The sequence below is a fragment of the Brienomyrus brachyistius genome, chromosome 13 (assembly GCF_023856365.1).
Source record: "Brienomyrus brachyistius isolate T26 chromosome 13, BBRACH_0.4, whole genome shotgun sequence".
NCBI lineage: Eukaryota > Metazoa > Chordata > Actinopteri > Osteoglossiformes > Mormyridae > Brienomyrus > Brienomyrus brachyistius.
The window spans coordinates 19285078-19302851 of NC_064545.1; the positions used below are offsets into that span (position 1 = coordinate 19285078).

At 47.6% G+C, this 17774-nt stretch overlaps 2 protein-coding genes across 3 annotated transcripts; both read left to right on the forward strand.

The window, feature by feature from the left end:
- The first annotated feature begins 1793 nt into the window (after positions 1 to 1793).
- On the forward strand, positions 1794 to 9070 carry syt12 (synaptotagmin XII). Of its 2 annotated transcripts, XM_048973300.1 has the most exons (9): positions 1794 to 2236; positions 2769 to 2834; positions 5055 to 5111; positions 5495 to 5688; positions 5793 to 6176; positions 6564 to 6779; positions 6881 to 7001; positions 7205 to 7338; positions 7475 to 9070. In XM_048973300.1, exons 3-9 carry the CDS (start codon positions 5066 to 5068, stop codon positions 7646 to 7648), a joined length of 1269 nt encoding a protein of 422 aa, XP_048829257.1. In that variant the 5' UTR covers positions 1794 to 2236; positions 2769 to 2834; positions 5055 to 5065; the 3' UTR covers positions 7649 to 9070. The 2 variants fall into 2 exon arrangements, with proteins under 2 accessions (XP_048829257.1, XP_048829256.1); XM_048973299.1 differs by lacking the exon at positions 2769 to 2834.
- Positions 9071 to 9481: 411 nt separating this feature from the next.
- On the forward strand, positions 9482 to 16746 carry cat (catalase). Its single transcript, XM_048972758.1, has 13 exons — positions 9482 to 9641; positions 10755 to 10926; positions 11254 to 11364; positions 12148 to 12278; positions 12407 to 12511; positions 12587 to 12712; positions 12840 to 13031; positions 14397 to 14549; positions 14624 to 14762; positions 14853 to 14983; positions 15189 to 15296; positions 15381 to 15464; positions 15788 to 16746. Exons 1-13 carry the CDS (start codon positions 9576 to 9578, stop codon positions 15848 to 15850), a joined length of 1581 nt encoding a protein of 526 aa, XP_048828715.1. The 5' UTR covers positions 9482 to 9575; the 3' UTR covers positions 15851 to 16746.
- The last annotated feature ends 1028 nt before the right edge of the window (positions 16747 to 17774 follow it).

Below are 17774 nucleotides of genomic sequence, written 5' to 3' on the forward strand. Positions count from 1 at the left end.
CGATCAGGCTGGCCAATTGGAACACAGAGTAGGAGGTGTAGCTGCCTGAGGTCCATGATCCCTGCATCGCCGAACAAGACCGAGTCAGGCCAGGCCCACAGCAAACCGGATGTGATCTCTCACCACCCCCGTACGATGGCTAACTGCCAGAACCCAAGATGGGTTGCAACGACAGTGGTGTAGGAGCATGATAGAAGTAAGTAACAGGAGGCTGTCAATCACCAGCAGCTGCGGGGGTGCAAGCAAGCGACCCAGCGTTGGCGCGGACCAGGGGCTGGCTGCAGGCGAAGGGGTGCCTGGTATAGAGCGAGACTATGGTCATCTCCTCGCAGTGGAGGGGCTTTGAGAAGCAAAACAGGCCGCTGTCCCAGCGCTGGCGGCCCCCAAATGGCAGCTTGCAGTTGCTGCAGCTAATGGTGCCCCAGCGCCTGCGCCCAGGGTCCTCAGAATGGTACATGCCGCAATGGGGCTGGGCACTTTGGAGCCGCGGAGATTGTGATGAAGTTGCGTGGCTGTTTCTACTGGCCCGACGGCTGCCAGGACGCCTCTGCCATGCCGCCCTGTGCGCCAATGCAGCCGTGCCGGGGGGGGGGGGGGGGGGGGGGCACCCATGCAAACGGGTGCAGCGACGATTCTAGCTTCTGCTGCATCTGCAGGACTTTCAGTAGACTTCAGGGTTGCCCAGCACATTTTCAGCCGTTGTAGAACTTTCCGGTTCTGTATGGCTACGTTGTCAATTAACTATGCTTACAATAAAATACAAACCTACCTCAAATGACCTCCCTAGAACATATAGAGCAAAATTACAAACACCAATATCACTCCTGCATGTACATTTTACATTTTCATATGATGTAATGTAAAGCAGTACTGAACCACACTAGGGCACTGGGAATGAAATAAATAGATCCCACCCCCAGGTCCACCTACACTTTGCAGTCAGTATTAAAAATGTGAATGAGTCATCAGTCAGCGAAAATGTAGGAGACAGCGGAGAACTAATGGAAGACGAGATAATCAGACAAGATTAGTGAACTGGAGATCAACCCTGCGCGCGGCGGACCTACAGAACAGCCGCGCGGCAAAGGGGTATCAATACCCTTATCAGCCCTATACTCCCCACAAGCATCAGGCACAAAATCGTGGTACCAGCGTAACTGGTCTGGCCCCGAGTACTGCCACAACCCTCCTAATTACCGAGTGAGATCGTTACTTTCCTGAGTCAAAGACCCAAATCCCTTGTTAAGAGAACCAGCCGAACCGTGTAGTCTAACCGGATGACGTCACCGCCGTTGCGGACTCCTGTGGGTTCTGTGTAGATGCCTCCTTATTATGTAAAGTAAATAAATACACGCATTAATCTGTCGTGCATTTAGCAGCTAGGCCTTTTAGTGCATTTAGTACACAGTGGTAAAGATTGATTATTGACGCTGGAGTGAGTTATACAACATCGAAAGAATAGCGCATATAATGCAATGGATATCATTTTATTTGCAAATTATATATGTATACCCTGAATTATACAGGCTGCATTTTTAGTCAAACGGACGCATTCTACAACCCCAGAGTACTCAGATCCTAAAAGAGAGATTATGTTTAAGAGAAAATGACTTACTGAGCTGTAAATTCAGGCAGCATTTAATCATTATGCATTCATTCATTCGTTCGTTCATTTTACCATTGAGACAGATTGCCTGCAGCACTGAATGCAATGTGCGACGTTTTAAACATGGAGCATTTAGCAGACGGTATGCATGAAGGGATGTAAGGCTGGGGGCTCGGACAGGCGGGTGCAGCACAGTGCCGGCTGGGGTTTGAGAGCCGATTGCAATGAAACGGCGGGGGATATTTGCGCCGAAGCAGTCCGGCGTTTTTCTGCTCAAGAGCTCGAAGTTGCATTGCAGGGGTGGGACTTCTGCAGTCGGGGGGAGCGCTTCCAGGGAGATGCTGATAGCGGTGGGCATAGCGGGACCTCACCTCGCATGCTGACGCTCGGACTGCTTCGATAATACTGGCAGCATCACACGGTCCTGCTGCAAAATAGGGGAGCGCATCGCCCATGCCGCACGTACGGCTCTGATCGGATGCGCTGAGGAAGGGACCCAACGCAAGGTGCTGCTAGAGGAACAGGGGGCACTTGTTCCTTTTGATGGCGAGAGGTAAATGAACTGAGGACGGAAGATCGGTGGACTTTTCATCCGCCCTTCCTGACCGCACCAAACCACACAGCAGCTCGGTAAGTGTGCTTCATCCGCACACTCATTCGTTCCCCTCGCGTGTTTGCTTTTGCGCTTCCCTGCTCCTTTGCGTCCACCGTGATCCGACGCTGATTCGAACGAGCTTTGGTGTGTCTCCTCGTCATTTTCGCATCTTTTCCTGGCTTGCAGTGCCGGGTAGAAGGGGGCTAAGAAGGATGAACGTACCTCACCTTCTTTTGGGAGTATAAAAAAGTTCCCTGGATATTCCATTTTCTACAGTTTGTGCAATTTTAATGCATTTCATTTAGGCTTGGACATAAGAGATTGGAGTGCAACCAATCTTATATATTATAATACTTATGTGAAATAATAATTGTCAGTATTTATACCAGTCTCACATAGACATGTACAGCTTATGGAATTTAATGATTTAGCAAAGATCTGGAGCTGTGCTTTCCTTCCGGCCCACATTAATGAGTTTATTGCATAGTTGTTTGGTTGGATCCTGTTCAGTCCTTCAGCAACTCCAAGGTAGGTTGTAAAGATGGCCTCTCTGTTCCTCTCATGCAGTGCTACACCCAGCGACAGCCCGCTACACCCACCAGGAGAACGTCGGTCTTGATCGGTGATGCACACGTGAGACCCGGCTGCACAGGGCTCTGTCATGCACAGTAGCTGCTCTGCCTCCAGAGAGGAAATAAGTCCAATATCTGATGTTGGACCCCATAGGAATCCCCAGCCGCCATTTATTTTGAGTATTAAATACCTTTGTGTGGTTTTCTAGCACTGACTTCTCACAGTCACCGGCCTGAATATCCCCCTCGGAAAACCGTACTGGCGTAATAATGGCAGGTGCCAAGTGACTCAGGAACAGACAGGAAATCCAGTTCAGGGTGACCATGCGTTTGGATTCGGATCAAACTGTGCAGTGCCTGTGCTCCTGTGTGCGAAGAGAGACCTTTCTGTTCTGTATTGACTGCGCCATTTATCCAGAGCAGGCAGGAGAACCCAGCTTCAGGGGGGTTTTGTCCAGCTGCCTGTCACTATTAAAAAAACAGAAAGGGTCTCCCTCCCACCCCTCCTCCCCCACGCCCCCCCCCGGGCTGTCCCCACAGCCCCACCCCCTTGCCTTCTACATCCAAAGGATGGAGACGAGCAGCAAAGCACCGGCAAGCGACAGGGCGACTGTGCCACTGTAATATTATTTTTACGTTTTGCCACCGCTGACCGTTGTGCGCACTGTGGCAGTGAGGCGGTTAATTCTATTATGAATCATTGCCAGAGATTAAAAGCAAAGTTGATTTACTGCTTCTCGCGAGCCAGGCTCCCCTGTGCACAGATGAGCTGACTGTGCACCAATGCCGTTGAAATCGCTGCCGTGTGGCGTCCATTATTATCGATCACTAGTGTTTTAACGTGACTGACCAATAAAGAGGAGCTGAGTGTTTTAATCCCCCCGCCCTTAATGCAGAAGACTGCTCCGTTCCTTGCAGCATGCCAGTGGCGGTAACTTGCAGGTATCATGTCACTGACAAGCCATCCCCGTGCGTTCTTTCAGTTCATGGGGGCTTTGTGTGTCTCCTTGGGGTGCCCAACGTGTGTCTGAAATGCCGGGCCGATGATGAGCAGAATGTGGCATTGTGTTCTTGGTGCCCTCGTTTGGCAGCTTAGTGACCCCTGTTAGGCAGATTGGTCACATGAGATTGCTGTTCCCCCCCCCCCCCCCACTTTAGGCCAGCACCACCCCACTGTGGTAATGCCTCTCAGGGGAGACCCAACACTGCTGCCCCGGTCAATTTGCATGGAGCAGTGTTGGGTCGCAGCCCCCATATTTCACTGAGAGATGGATTAATGGCTGGTTTATAAAATGCCCTGATGGATCCTGAATGAAGAAAGGAAAACTGATACGTTTCTAGGTTCATTTTCTCTTATTATACGTACCTCTTGGTGAAGCGGATACTATAGTGAATAAAGATCTCTCTGTTCTTGGACAGATATGCATTTATTAAAATATTTCATAGTGGTATCACAGCACACCACATCTGCAGATTTGAGACATAGGGTTTTGCTTTAACCCCTAATTCGGCAGGAAACGTGAACGGCAACGTGCAGGTCGAGATGCCGTCAGACAGCACTAGGGTGTGGCCAGACGCAGCTCTCAGAAAGCGCGAGCGGACAGGCGACTTTCTGCTTCCGGTGCCGCGTTCCACTGGGGGCAGCGGGGGAGGGCCAGGTCAGGCTGTTTTCCGCATGGAGCAGTGTGCTATGGCGGGCAGATGAGAGACTCCTGTCAACGCTAGGATGGTTGACAGGATGCCCAAGTCGGCCTTGCCGGCCGCTCTCAGGTTGGGCTCCACTGCACTGCGCCAGCTGCTCTAATTGGACTTCAGAACGTTTACAAACTTTGCTTCCAGAGTTCAATGGCACTCAGCACTCTCTTTTTTTCAGTGTAATTAGTATAATGGTCCAGCTCGCTCACCCACCCTCCCGGCCCCCGGCCCCCACTGACTCAGACCAATGGGTTTTTATAAGGGGGGTATAGCGAATGAGCAATTATTCAGGGACAAATTAGTGTCTCCCTCCAACCCTGGCATTTGAAATAAAAAAAAAAAAAATCATTATTATTGTCATTTCTACAGCACCATTCATACATGCTACTCAAAGCAAAGATAAAAATCAAGAAAAAATAAACAAAGCAGCTAAATTTTTGCTTTGCTTTGCCCTGTTTTACACTAGCAACAAATTCTACTTCTGAGATGCATTTCATTATGTGTACTGATATCCAAAAGATGCTAATAGTGACAGCAAGACACCAAAATGATATTTTCTAATATCTATTTTTATGGTCTCCCATAGGAAGCACCATAATGTCCTCAGCGCAGGGCAGGGATATATCTGAGTACCATTTCAGCGGTAAGTTCCGTAGCTGCATTACTGCCTCAGTTCCCAGTGATGTGACACCCTTCACATGTCATGAACGATGCACCTCCCTTTACATTATCCCATATGATGCTCTTTGTGCATTCCCTAGTGATGAGACATCTCAGTAACATGTCACGCCTTTGAGACTGTCAGTGTGCCACACGAACATCAGAACAAAAGATTTGGGCCACATCTCCAGAGGCTGCCCTTGCTGTCTGCGTTGGTTGTTTTTCTTCATTCCCAGCATGGGAATGGGAATGGGAATGTCTATACAGGGGCAAACATTAGCACGAGTGAGTCATGCCAGATAATGGCACCGTGTTGGGCCACACTTACACCACTGGACCCGGTGTCATTCTGGTTCCTATCTACAGTGGTTCGCAACCCGCCTGGCTGGGAGGTGGGGCTCTATGTGGCCGGTTTTCTGACGTTGCTGATGTTGGTGGCCTTCAACCTATGGAAGCTGTGGAAATCGGGAACTTTCCCCGCTCCCTCCCCCTTCCCCAACTACGACCACCGCTACCTGCAGGAAAAGTATGGCACTTCCTACTCAGAAGTGAGACAAAAGGTAAACGAGTCCTAAAATGGTGGGGGGGGGGCAGGACACCGGTCGCCATGACAATACTTTATTTAAAAGTGATGGATAATGCTGCTCGCCATGTCGTTCTCTAGCAGAGAGTCGCGGCCTCCAACCACAGGAGGGCGTCGACGAGCCGCAAGCCCAGCCTTCAGCTGGGGGACACCCCCGACGGGCTGCGTGAGCTAGGGCCACTCGAGCTCATGAACAGGGAGCTGGAGCCAGCTGGAGGCGCGCCGCTCAGCCGCTCCCTCTCTGCCGACTCCCTAAGTTCGGTCTCTTCCGTCGCTCACAATTTCGGCCACGACTTCACGGTGGGCCAGCTGGAGGTGACGCTGGAGTACGAGGCTCGGACCGGGACGCTCTTCCTCTCGCTGCTGCAGGGGAAGGACCTTCTTGAGAAGGAGGAAGAAGACTTTCCCTCCTGCTTCATCCGCGTCACACTGCTGCCCGACGAGCTGAGCGTGGGCATCTCCAGGGTGAGACTGGCATCATTCCCGTCACACGCCTTCTGTCGCCCGCTTAACGCCTCTTGCTAATGATACTGACCGACGCAGTGGAAGAATGCGATAAGACTGCAACTACAGCATCTGCGCTTATTACCAGCATCTCACAGAATGACAGCTTGCAGGCTTTGCTGTATTTCATCCTTCATGGTGCGATTACTTCGAAGCCTGGTGCATTTCCACCGTCCTTGGGGAGGTCTTTGCGTCACACAGACCTTTTCCTGCTAGCCTGTTCTGGAAAACATCAGCTGTTCCCACTGTTGCAATTAGGCTTTTCGGTTGGCAAGACACTCGTGTTGAGGGACAACGTCACGATCTGTGATTTCTGCATCTCTGCTTGTTGTTGGTGTCTGACGGCAGGTCCAGAGGAACGCGTTCACCGTGGTGTTTGACGAGCGGTTCTCCGTCCCACTGGACCCAGCTTTTCTCGAAGACAAAAGCTTGTACTTCGAGGCTTTTGGCGTGGATGCAGATGAGAGGAACATCAGCACTGGGGTAGCGGAGCTGAAGCTGTCGGACCTGGACCTCTCAGTCAGGCCTTTCAATGCCTGGCTGTACCTTCAGGATGTAAACAAGGTAGAGGCAGTCACCGGTAAAGGGGAACTGACATGAATGTGAGAAGAGGCAGTTTGTGGAATCTTCTTTTGTCTAACTGCCTTTTCTTTCTGTGACAATAGGCTGTAGATGCAGTTGGGGAGATCCTACTTTCTCTGAGCTACCTGCCTACAGCAGAGCGCCTCACTGTGGTTATAGCAAAAGCCAAGAACTTGGTGTGGACCAATGGAAAAACCACAGCAGGTGAGATCCGGGTTTTTCCATCTTTTGTAATCTTTTAAAGGAAACAAAGAAAGATAGGACTTGGTAAGCAAGACAAGCAGATCACCTTACATAACCGACTCCGTTATTTATATGGAGTATTTGACAGTGCCCCCCCCCCCCCAAAGCAGAGGTGAAATCTATAAATGATAAGATTGTGCTTTTCATTTCCAATTCGGGAACAGATCCATTCGTCAAGGTGTACCTGCTCCAGGACGGACGAAAGATAAGCAAGAAAAAGACTTCCATAAAGAGGGACGACACCAATCCCATCTTCAACGAGGCCATGATCTTCTCTGTGCCGGCCATTGTGCTGCAAGTAAGTGCAGCCAGAACAGCTGTCAGCTCCTTCTGTGCCCATTCAGCTTCTGGTGCTGCCTGCTGATATTTTGTGAAGCTTGTCATCCAGGATGTCTCCCACTGACCCCCATCTCTTGATGCCTTTACTCCGGCAGGACCTCTCCCTGAGAGTGACGGTCGCCGAGTACACCGACGACGGCCGGGGGGAGAATGTGGGTCATGTGATCATCGGCCCAGAGGCCAGTGGTATGGGCATCACACACTGGAATCAGATGCTGGCCACGCTGAGGAAACCAGTATCGATGTGGCACCCACTGCGGCAGACCTAGTCCCGCCACGTCACCAAAACCCTGAAGCGCAGCCCCAGTCTCTCCGATCACACTCTGTTCCTGCATGGTGCTTAATGTCTCACTATTACACCACCACAGATGAGGAAAAGTTAAAAAAACACAGTGAACAAGCTTATCCGAGGCTCGAGAGTAAAAGAAAAAAAATGATGGGTGCAAAAGCATATTTTTTCAGGAAACGAATCTTTGTCTTTTAAAACCAGTTGTACAGTGCATATGATATTATAATAGAATACAGGCAGGTGTTGAGATGAGTTTTCTATCAGATCTATAAAGTATAAAAGTCTAAATCCTACAGCTTTTTGGTATGAAGCGTGTTTTTGTCTTAGACCCTGTCTGATATCTTGTGCTTTTTAAATCCAGGTTCTCTTAATCCAGGTTAATCAATCTTAACTTCAGGCTATCCATCTCTCCAGAGGCATTCTCGAACTGAACACATAAGACGTGCAATGTGTGATGCTTTGATTTTAACTTCCCTTCACTTATTGACCATTACTTAACTTGTTTGTAGATGATCACCATTGTACTACTTTTTTATAATTCTGATTCATGCAGTGTTTGGTTTCCAGCATGTATTTTATATGCTGGAATTTATTTCTGAGATAATCTCAAAGCTTGGTGAACTGCTGAACTTTGGACAGACTCTTACTGAACGTGGCATGAATGACAACCCTCCTTAAGAGGGAGCTGATCCCACTCCTGCTATTGTTTAATTTTTTTTTAATGCATTGGCCATTTCTTTTGTTTTAGATTTACGCTTTACACTATTATTACACTTCTCAAATGGCCTTTGACTTTTGAGTGAAAAAGTCATCCATTTATGGATTTTCTAAGCACTACAGGATGGGCAGGCAATAATTTTTTTTGTACAATAGAATAGTAATAGAGTAAGTTAATGCATTAACATATTTTGCTTCCATTGACATTTGTACTTAAAATTCCTGCAACGTAAATTTTACGGTATATTTATGTATTATTGGGTAGTCCTTTGCAAGGTAGCTAAAAGGCAGTTTATTTGCTCATATTACACAATACCTATTCGTATTTATTGTTAATTATTAAATACGAGAATATGCTATAATTATGACTCAAATATTGTCTATTTTATTTATTGTTTATTTATTTGACATGCTCCAACCACAAGTAGGGTCCAGTAAATTTATGCTGTTATTACATATGAGAAAATTCATCGTTTTAAACTTAAGTGTGACCTGAACATATGTTTCATCGTGCCAAATCTTATCAAAGCAATATAATCATTTATTGTGTGCATTTCTACATTTTGTGATCTAAAAATAAAATTTTACAGTGCATGACCTTTTTCAGAACTTGTAACAGATGTGCGACCAGAATAAAGTATTGTGTTAGAATATCGTTTTAAATAAAATTAAACTATAAATAAAACATGTCCTGTGTCTCATTTTAACGGTTTAACGTCTTACACTATGTAGAGAATTTCAGTGACAAGAAATCACAAGCCACGACTGTAGCGGCATGGTCTGTTCCGATGTGATATTTGTGTAGCTGTTTAAGACAAACTTAAAAATAAAATAAATCAACATAAACTTGGGATACATATCTTACAGTACTGTGCCATGGGCGATGTTGTATTTTCTCCTCGCTGGTTTGCCAATAGGCGGGTGCAGCCAATGGGATGCGCGGATGTTGCTTGTGAACGCAGGCGAACGGTGGTTAGCCAATGGGAAGCGTGGAAGGACGAGTGGCGTTCAGTTTATTTACTGCACTGCCATGGACTTGCGGGCAGACGCCGGTTACGCCAATAGGCTGCGAAGAGGCTGACAGGGGGGCGGGGATAGGCGAATGACGGAGGACTGAGGGGAAGTGCCGTATAAACTCATAGCAGACTGCGGAGAGCCCGAGTTAAACAGGTGATTTAGCTGTAATCGACATGGCCGAGAACAGGGAGAAAGCGACCGACCAGATGAAGCTTTGGAAGGAGAACCGGGGGTCTCAGGTATTTATGCGTGTTGAATTGCAGACCGTTGGTGCCTGGCGTTAGCATTAGCCGTCCCGACAGCTAGGCCGTACAGAGTTGTCAGCGCCGCCCTTTCACCTACTCACCCAAGCCATTGTGCTTTACATTAATTGCGTCGAAAGTGTCCTCACGTCCATGGAAACCTTTAACTTGCTAAATTCTGCGTGTATGTTAAGTATTTATAGCTGGTCGTGCATGTGTGCCACTTTCGAGCCTGCAGCGCGAGCTGCAGCATTTATACGCAATTCTGAATATGAACACAAAACGGTACATGGGATCGGCATGGACATATTGTTGTTTTAACCCGTTCCATATTTCCCCAGCGTTGCACTTAGCGTTTATTAATTATCTGCGGCATGCATAGTGGCTCGCGCTGACTGACCGCAACCAACGGCTGGTAACTTTGGCGTTGAAGGCCTGGCCCACGGGGTTCACAACAGTCTTCTTTGTGAAGAAACCTTTTTGAGAGGATGCGTGCATGTATGCATTTATTTATTTCTGTTTTTATTGAACTTGCCTTAGTTCATCTTGAACTTTACCCCTCTGCGCAGTTGTATAATCTCTCATGGTGCCAAATAGGGTAAAGGTACAACAGGGCAAGCCGAAGGAATATGTTACAATAACAGCAAAGCTCGCATTTTTAATATTTGCGAAAAATAAACGATTTTCCAGACCTGCAGTTATTATGAACATTGCTATATACATTGATAGTTTTTCACCCTCTTATTTTGCTAAAATCACAGAGTTTGATCCGGAGTCCAGTTCCTCTAACTGGTGTTTTTTATGTCCAGTTGCCTGGAGCAAGATTAATTTACTGTCCGTCTGGTTGTGGTGTTACTACGTCAGCATTATTCAGAAGTCTTGCCTCGTTGAAAGTCACGGCGAATGATGGCATTTTGCCATGTAAATTAATGAATAATAAGATGTTGCAATCTGCTTGTTATGGCCACTGGCTGTTTGTGCAAGTGATTATCTGAATGCTGAGCTTTAACTCAATGGCTTGGTAAGGTACAGTGAAACTAGCTGGAACTTTTGGCTAGCAGCTCAGGGTGTTTCTGAACAAAGAACCATCATCCTATCATGTCTCCACAGCGACCAGAGACCTTAACAACGGGGGCCGGCATTCCTGTGGGAGACAAGTTAAACGAACAGACTGCGGGGCCCCGGGGTCCCCTTCTGGTACAGGATGTGGTATTCACTGATGAGATGGCACACTTTGACCGCGAGCGCATCCCAGAGAGGGTGGTGCATGCAAAGGGTGCTGGTGGGTATGGCTTATGCCCTCCCCTCCTCCTTCAGTCGTGCTAGGAAGTTGGGGGATGGGAGAATGAAGACTCACTGATTGTTACTATTGCATACAGATCTACCTATAAACGTAAAACTTTGGTATGAAAGAGGTACTGAAATTGAAAGCAAGCACAAGCACGTAATGGCAGAAAATGGTAAAAAGATCATTGATAGTGAATCACCGTGTGTACCTGTTTAGTGATCGATGCTTATCTTCCGATCCTAACGAGCTGAGCCTGCTTGTGTTCCTCTGACGGGCACCTGACTGATGGGCACCTGACTGACAGGCTGACGCTCTTCACAGGGGCGTTCGGATACTTCGAGGTGACCCACGATATCTCCCGCTACTGCAAGGCCAAGGTGTTTGAGTACGTGGGCAAAACGACGCCCCTCGCCGTTCGCTTCTCCACCGTGGGTAAGACCACCAGCTGTCGGTTCTACTGGGATCGTACGCACCTCCGTAAACGGCCCCCATCATCCTTCTGTCTTTTCATGCTCCGTTCCAGCAGTTTGTCTGTCTTTTGGTTCTTCATCTACTACCATTTATCTGAGAAATGAAAGCCTGGTGGCCCAGATTTGCAGTCTGTCGTCAGAGCACCAATCAAATGGTCTTCACCTCTTTGGCAGGAAAATAGAATGAATTGTATTTATGTGGCACCTTTCACAATAAAGTTAAACCAAGGCACTTAAGAGGAGTGTGTGCCAATACATTATTAATATAAAAAATGAAGTGGCTCATATAGGGGGGGAAATGAAAGATGAATGCCAGAAGACAACGGTGGGAACAGGGTAAAAAAGCCGTGTGGGCAGATCACAGCATGTCGTGCCTCTGCACTGTAGCTGGGTATCGGGGCACGGAGGTATGACCTTTGTACTCCTGTGGTAGCCAGACGTTCATTTGCCTGCTCTGAAATTGGTCCAGCTGGCTGTAGCCCGACATGCTGTGACTAAGCAGCACGGCCGCTCTGTGTGGCGGAGCTGTTTGGGAGGAACAGCCGGCCGTGCATTGGCCTTGCTCCTGTCGGCTGCTATCTTTATACGGTGGGCGTGACTTGGGGATTGTGGACCATTGGGCTTGGAATGGGGGCATGATTTGTGTATGCAATCCCTGCTAGTCTATTTATAGTTCTTTGAAATGCATTGTGTTTCTGCTATTTTTTTCCCCCTTCATTAAGTATTCCTGACCTGCTTGTTTCAGCTGGGGAGTCAGGATCTGCAGACACGGTGCGAGACCCACGCGGCTTCGCTGTGAAGCTTTACACCGAGGAGGGTAACTGGGACCTCACCGGAAACAACACCCCGATTTTTTTCATCCGAGATGCGCTGCTGGTTGGTGCCGCTCGCTGGATTCTGAGCTTATTCAGCCAGTTTTCCCCCCTTAAGGCTCAGTTCGAGTGCATGTCGCTCAAGAAGTAGTGTGGTATTTTCCATTTACTGGTCTGTCTGTCTGTCCCTAGTTCCCGTCCTTCATCCATTCTCAGAAGCGCAACCCTCAGACCCACCTGAAGGACCCTGACATGGTGTGGGACTTCTGGAGTCTTCGGCCTGAGTCTCTTCACCAGGTAGCATCCGCTGGTTTTGTGTTTACTCGCAAACCCCTTTATGGGAGGCTGTCTGACCTTCGTCCCTCTGGACAGGTGTCCTTCCTGTTCAGCGATCGCGGCATTCCCGATGGCTTTCGCCACATGAACGGTTATGGCTCCCACACCTTCAAGCTGATCAATTCTGAGGGCCAGGCAGTCTACTGCAAGTTCCATTACAAGGTAGCGCCTCTTGCATGTCAGTTTGCTGTCATGGCTCTGTTCTGCAGTGCTGCAGCATCAGTGACGCATATTGCATTTGTTAAATCCAACATAGCATTCGAAGTTTGGTATTCTCCATCTCTTTTAGACTAACCAGGGGATTAAGAACTTGCGAGCGGAAGATGCAGACCTTCTGGCATCCACTGACCCCGACTATGCCATCAGAGACCTATATAATGCCATCGCCAATGGCAACTGCCCTTCCTGGACCTTCTACATCCAAGTCATGACTTTTGAGCAAGCCGAGAAGTTCCGGTGGAATCCTTTTGACTTGACCAAGGTGAGTACGGGTGACGCTTCTGCGTCGCGACTTTCCCCTGTCACGGTTTTGATATGTCAGGAGGTTGGCAGGAGGAATGAAATTTGGGAGTTTTTGGGAGTTTTGCGAAAACTACAGACGATGCACAGAAAGTTTACTCATTCAGAAATGCTCAAAATATATGTACAGTTTGGTTTGAGGGGACGGCCAGCAGGTTTATAGCAGCCTCTCACATGATATCTCGCTGTGATGTCACTGTGATCTCTGTATCTCACCTGATATCTTGCTGTGATGTCACTGTGATCTCTGTATCTCACCAGATATCTTGCTGTGATGTCACTGATCTCTGTATCTCACGTGATATCTTGCTGTGATGTCACTGTGATCTCTGTATCTCACCAGATATCTTGCTGTGATGTCACTGATCTCTGTATCTCACGTGATATCTCGCTGTGATGTCACTGTGATCTCTGTATCTCACCTGATATCTTGCTGTGATGTCACTGTGATCTCTGTATCTCACCTGATATCTTGCTGTGATGTCACTGTGATCTCTGTATCTCACGTGATATCTCGCTGTGATGTTGCTGTGATGGCACTGTCATCTCTGTATCTCACGTGATATCTCGCTGTGATGTTGCTGTGATGGCACTGTCATCTCTGTATCTCACGTGATATCTCGCTGTGATGTCGCTGTGATGGCACTGTCATCTCTATCTCACGTGATATCTCGCTGCGATGTCGCTGTGATGGCACTGTCATCTCTATCTCACGTGATATCTCACTGCGATGTCGCTGTGATGGCACTGTCATCTCTATCTCGCGTGATATCTCGCTGCGATGTCGCTGTGATGGCACTGTCATCTCTGTATCTCACCTGATATCTTGCTGTGATGTCACTGATCTCTGTATCTCACGTGATATCTCACTGTGATGTTGCTGTGATGTCACTGTGATCTCTGTATCTCACGTGATATCTCGCTGTGATGTTGCTGTGATGTCACTGTGATCTCTGTATCTCACGTGATATCTCGCTGCGATGTCGCTGTGATGGCACTGTCATCTCTATCTCACGTGATATCTTGCTGTGATGTCGCTGTGATGTCACTGTCATCTCTGTATCTCACGTTTCTTGTCTTTTTTGCTCCACTTGTATGCTTGTTTCATTCGCCAACGGAACCAAAGCATTTGTACTCAATTTTTCACTTTAACTTGGCTCTACACTCCTAACCCTTGTGATGTGGAAGGGGTCAACCACTGTTTATCTGTTTGTCTTTTGGTCCCGTCTCAAGTGTTTTTGTTTTTTTTTTTTTCATGTGAAAAGGTAAACACAGGTTACTATAGGCGCAAGTTTTTAAAAAATCTGTTCTTTCACATCACTTCAAGATTTGGCCCCACAAGGAGTACCCCCTGATACCCGTAGGCAAGATCGTGCTGAACCGCAACCCTGTGAACTACTTTGCCGAAGTAGAACAGCTGGCTTTTGACCCCAGCAACATGCCCCCAGGCATCGAGCCGAGCCCTGACAAGATGCTGCAGGTGAGGTCCGCGTCCGTAGGCGACAAGTTTGCCTTTTTTCTTGGGCCTCAGCTGGATGTTTTTCCTTCGCCTAGGGTCGCCTGTTTTCTTACCCAGACACCCATCGCCACCGGCTGGGTGCAAACTACTTGCAGCTGCCAGTCAACTGCCCCTTCCGTGCCCGGGTGGCCAATTACCAGAGGGATGGGCCCATGTGCATGTTTGACAACCAGGGTGAGGTGCTCTGCAGCTGAAGTGAGGTGGGCAATGACATGAGAGGTCAGAAACCAGGGTTTGCTAAGTTCTCACCTGTCTCACCTCTAGGGGGTGCCCCTAACTATTACCCCAACAGCTTCAGTGCCCCGGATGCTCAACCACGCTTCCTTGAGTCTAAGTTCAAGGTGTCCCCAGATGTAGGACGCTACAACAGTGCCGATGAGGACAACGTGACTCAGGTAAATGTCAGGTGCTAGGTCATGTCAGTCATTGGGCATGCAGATCACATGGTTCTGGTAACCAATGAGAACATGATCTAGATGTGCATTAGATGACCTCATTGGGCACTGGTACCTTATTTTAGGCCGTACGTTAACCTTGTGATAGGTGCCACTTATGAAGCTGGACTTTCTGATTGTGTGGGCGGGGATGGGGTCCTCACAGGTCCGTAACTTCTACACCCAAGTGCTAAATGAGGAAGAGCGCCAGCGCCTCTGCCAGAACATGGCAGGACATTTGAAGGGAGCTCAGCTTTTCATCCAGAAGCGGATGGTCAGAATCGTTCAGCAATCCTGCATCAGCCACGCTCAGCTCTCGGGCACCAGCCAGTTCATTCTTTGTTTTCACCTCCCCCAGGTGCAGAACCTGATGGCCGTCCACCCAGATTACGGGAATCAAGTCCAGGCTCTCCTGGACAAACACAACGCTGAGGCCAAAAAGGTCTGTAGGCTGTACGCCGTAGGCTTGTGTCCAGCAGCACACTCTGCACCAAACCAGCTGAAAGTTATTATCCGTTAACCGAGGCGAGCTGTCATATTGCGTGGATTGAGCTAAACTTCCGGGCGCAGGTGTTGATGGGAGATACCGTGGTAGCTGGGGCTTAAAATGTTTCTGTATAAATTGAAGCGTATGGGGCAGTGATGAGTGAAGTTTATTTCCAGTGGATGTTTCCACAGTTAAAAAAAAAAAATGCTTTAAAACTTGCTAGGCCAGGTTTATGTCTCACAGAGGGAGCTGGATCTGTTTCTTGTCTCCGCCCACAGAATGCCATCCATGTGTACACCCAAGGCGGAGCTTCGACAGTGGCTGCTGCCTCTAAGATGTGACCCTGCCCAGCCCCTTTCAGGGACTATGATGCTTCTGGCTGGCCTTCAGATCCTACCGTGCGAAGCCAGCCCTCTAACCTTTCAAGTAGACTAATTTGGGAGATGGAATTCGCATGGAATTTTCTTCACTAATGTTTAAATGAGACCGATGCCAAGTTCAGAACCTTTTCTAATGCATATCAATCGTCTTTGCTAACAGTTGGTATGATGTTTTTCTGTCATCTGGTCAGATGGTTTGTAGACAAAATAAGGACTTGTGAGTGACTAATGGAAGCCTTATAGGACATAGCAGGGCTTAGGGAACCCCCCCCCCCATTCACCATGCTCCATGAATGAGACCCCCACGATTCGCTGCTTTTGTAATACGAGTCAGATGTTCCACCCCTTATCCACCAATGCCTTGCTTGGTCAAACTTGGGTTAGACATAAACTGTAATGGATACATGAACTGGCAACTACATGGAGGGATTAAGTGCCTGCACCCCCCTCTAACTTGGATATGGCTGCCTCCTCTATTGCCCATATCTGGATTGTTGTGGGTGTTGTTCTGTGGTGTGTCACATTCCTGTCCTTGCAATCTACTGGTTTCTGCTTTGATCACACTAGATTCAGACCAGTTAGACGCCAGTGTTATTGCCTGTTCATAAGTAGTATCCATCCAAACATAGGCACATGTTGTTTTAATCTGCAGCGGAAGGCACGCCAGATGAGCATTAATTGTATCCATGTGCTCCCTGACTGGGAAGTAGTCAGACTGAGCAGATTTTTATGTACGGAGGGCAGCCCCTCTGAAATGATCTTAACTTTCACAAACACTGGTCTCATTTCTGTGCATTTGGGTAAATTCAACTTGATTTTTGTATGTGACACAAATAAAATCGGTTGGATTAATGCTACAGCTGTACTCACTGTGAGTTTCTGTTAAATTGTCCATTTTTTTTACAGTTTCCACTGTAGGTGTTATCTTAAGCATACTCTTTATTCCATAAACAAAGATTTGATTATTGTGTTCTTTTGCATAAAATCTGGCAAAAGGCATTTTATCCTCCTTAATTGCCGAATAAAGCATGTTCTGAAATTACAGTTTAGGATTAATGCTTTCACTGAACCATTTTTTTTGCCCCACCCACCAGGGTTGGAGGAGGGTGTTTGGATGGGGGGGGTGCAACGCTGGACCATCCAGATGAAATCCCAGCAAGTGGTGTGGAAGATTAAATTTATCTCTGAGCGAGATTTAGACACAAAAAAACAATGAAGTCCGTGACTCAAAATTGGTGAAATCATTAGTGAGATGGTGCAAATAAGCGTGAGAGTGTGCCCACACCGAGCAAAGAAAAAGTGCACCATTATACAGGGTGTCCATAAAGTCTCTACAATTTAAAAAATTTATTACAAAGGCAAATGAAAAGACAGATATTTAGAGATTATTTCAAAATATGTATATATTTATGTATTTTTTGGCCTCATTTAATACACCTCTGTCACAATCGTGGATTGCAGGTAAGGCGCACGGACAGGCAGGCAAGGATTAGGCAAACAGACAGGATACAGGGCAGAACTAGGGGTTTAATCAAAGGACGAAGGACGAACATCGACTAACATCAATGACGGACAAGGGATACATGCAAGACTTGGACTTAAATAGACAGGACTGATCAAAATAACTAGACACAGCTGGTGACGATCAGGGAGGCACACGTGGGTAATCAGGGGGCGTGGCACACACGAGGAGCGTACGAGCCGGGCATGACAACCTCTATATGATCGATGTTTTCCTCAGATGTCCCTGTCTCCATAAATTTCTCTTCCATGCACGAATTGATAGACGTGATGGTGGATCTCTTCCATACTTACAGTCAGGTCCATAAATATTGGGACATCGACACAATTCTAATCTTTTTGGCTCTATACACCACCTCAATGG

Excerpts from the sequence above, each read along its gene's own strand:
- syt12 (XM_048973300.1), top strand. The coding sequence starts at position 5,066 with ATGTCCTCAGCGCAGGGCAGGGATATATCTGAGTACCATTTCAGCG. Across the intron at positions 6,177-6,563 it reads TGAGCGTGGGCATCTCCAGG|GTCCAGAGGAACGCGTTCAC; the intron begins GTGAGACTGGCA and ends GTCTGACGGCAG. Across the intron at positions 7,339-7,474 it reads TGCCGGCCATTGTGCTGCAA|GACCTCTCCCTGAGAGTGAC; the intron begins GTAAGTGCAGCC and ends TTACTCCGGCAG.
- cat (XM_048972758.1), top strand. The coding sequence starts at position 9,576 with ATGGCCGAGAACAGGGAGAAAGCGACCGACCAGATGAAGCTTTGGAAG. Across the intron at positions 11,365-12,147 it reads CGTTCGCTTCTCCACCGTGG|CTGGGGAGTCAGGATCTGCA; the intron begins GTAAGACCACCA and ends TGCTTGTTTCAG. Across the intron at positions 14,763-14,852 it reads GTGCATGTTTGACAACCAGG|GGGGTGCCCCTAACTATTAC; the intron begins GTGAGGTGCTCT and ends TCTCACCTCTAG.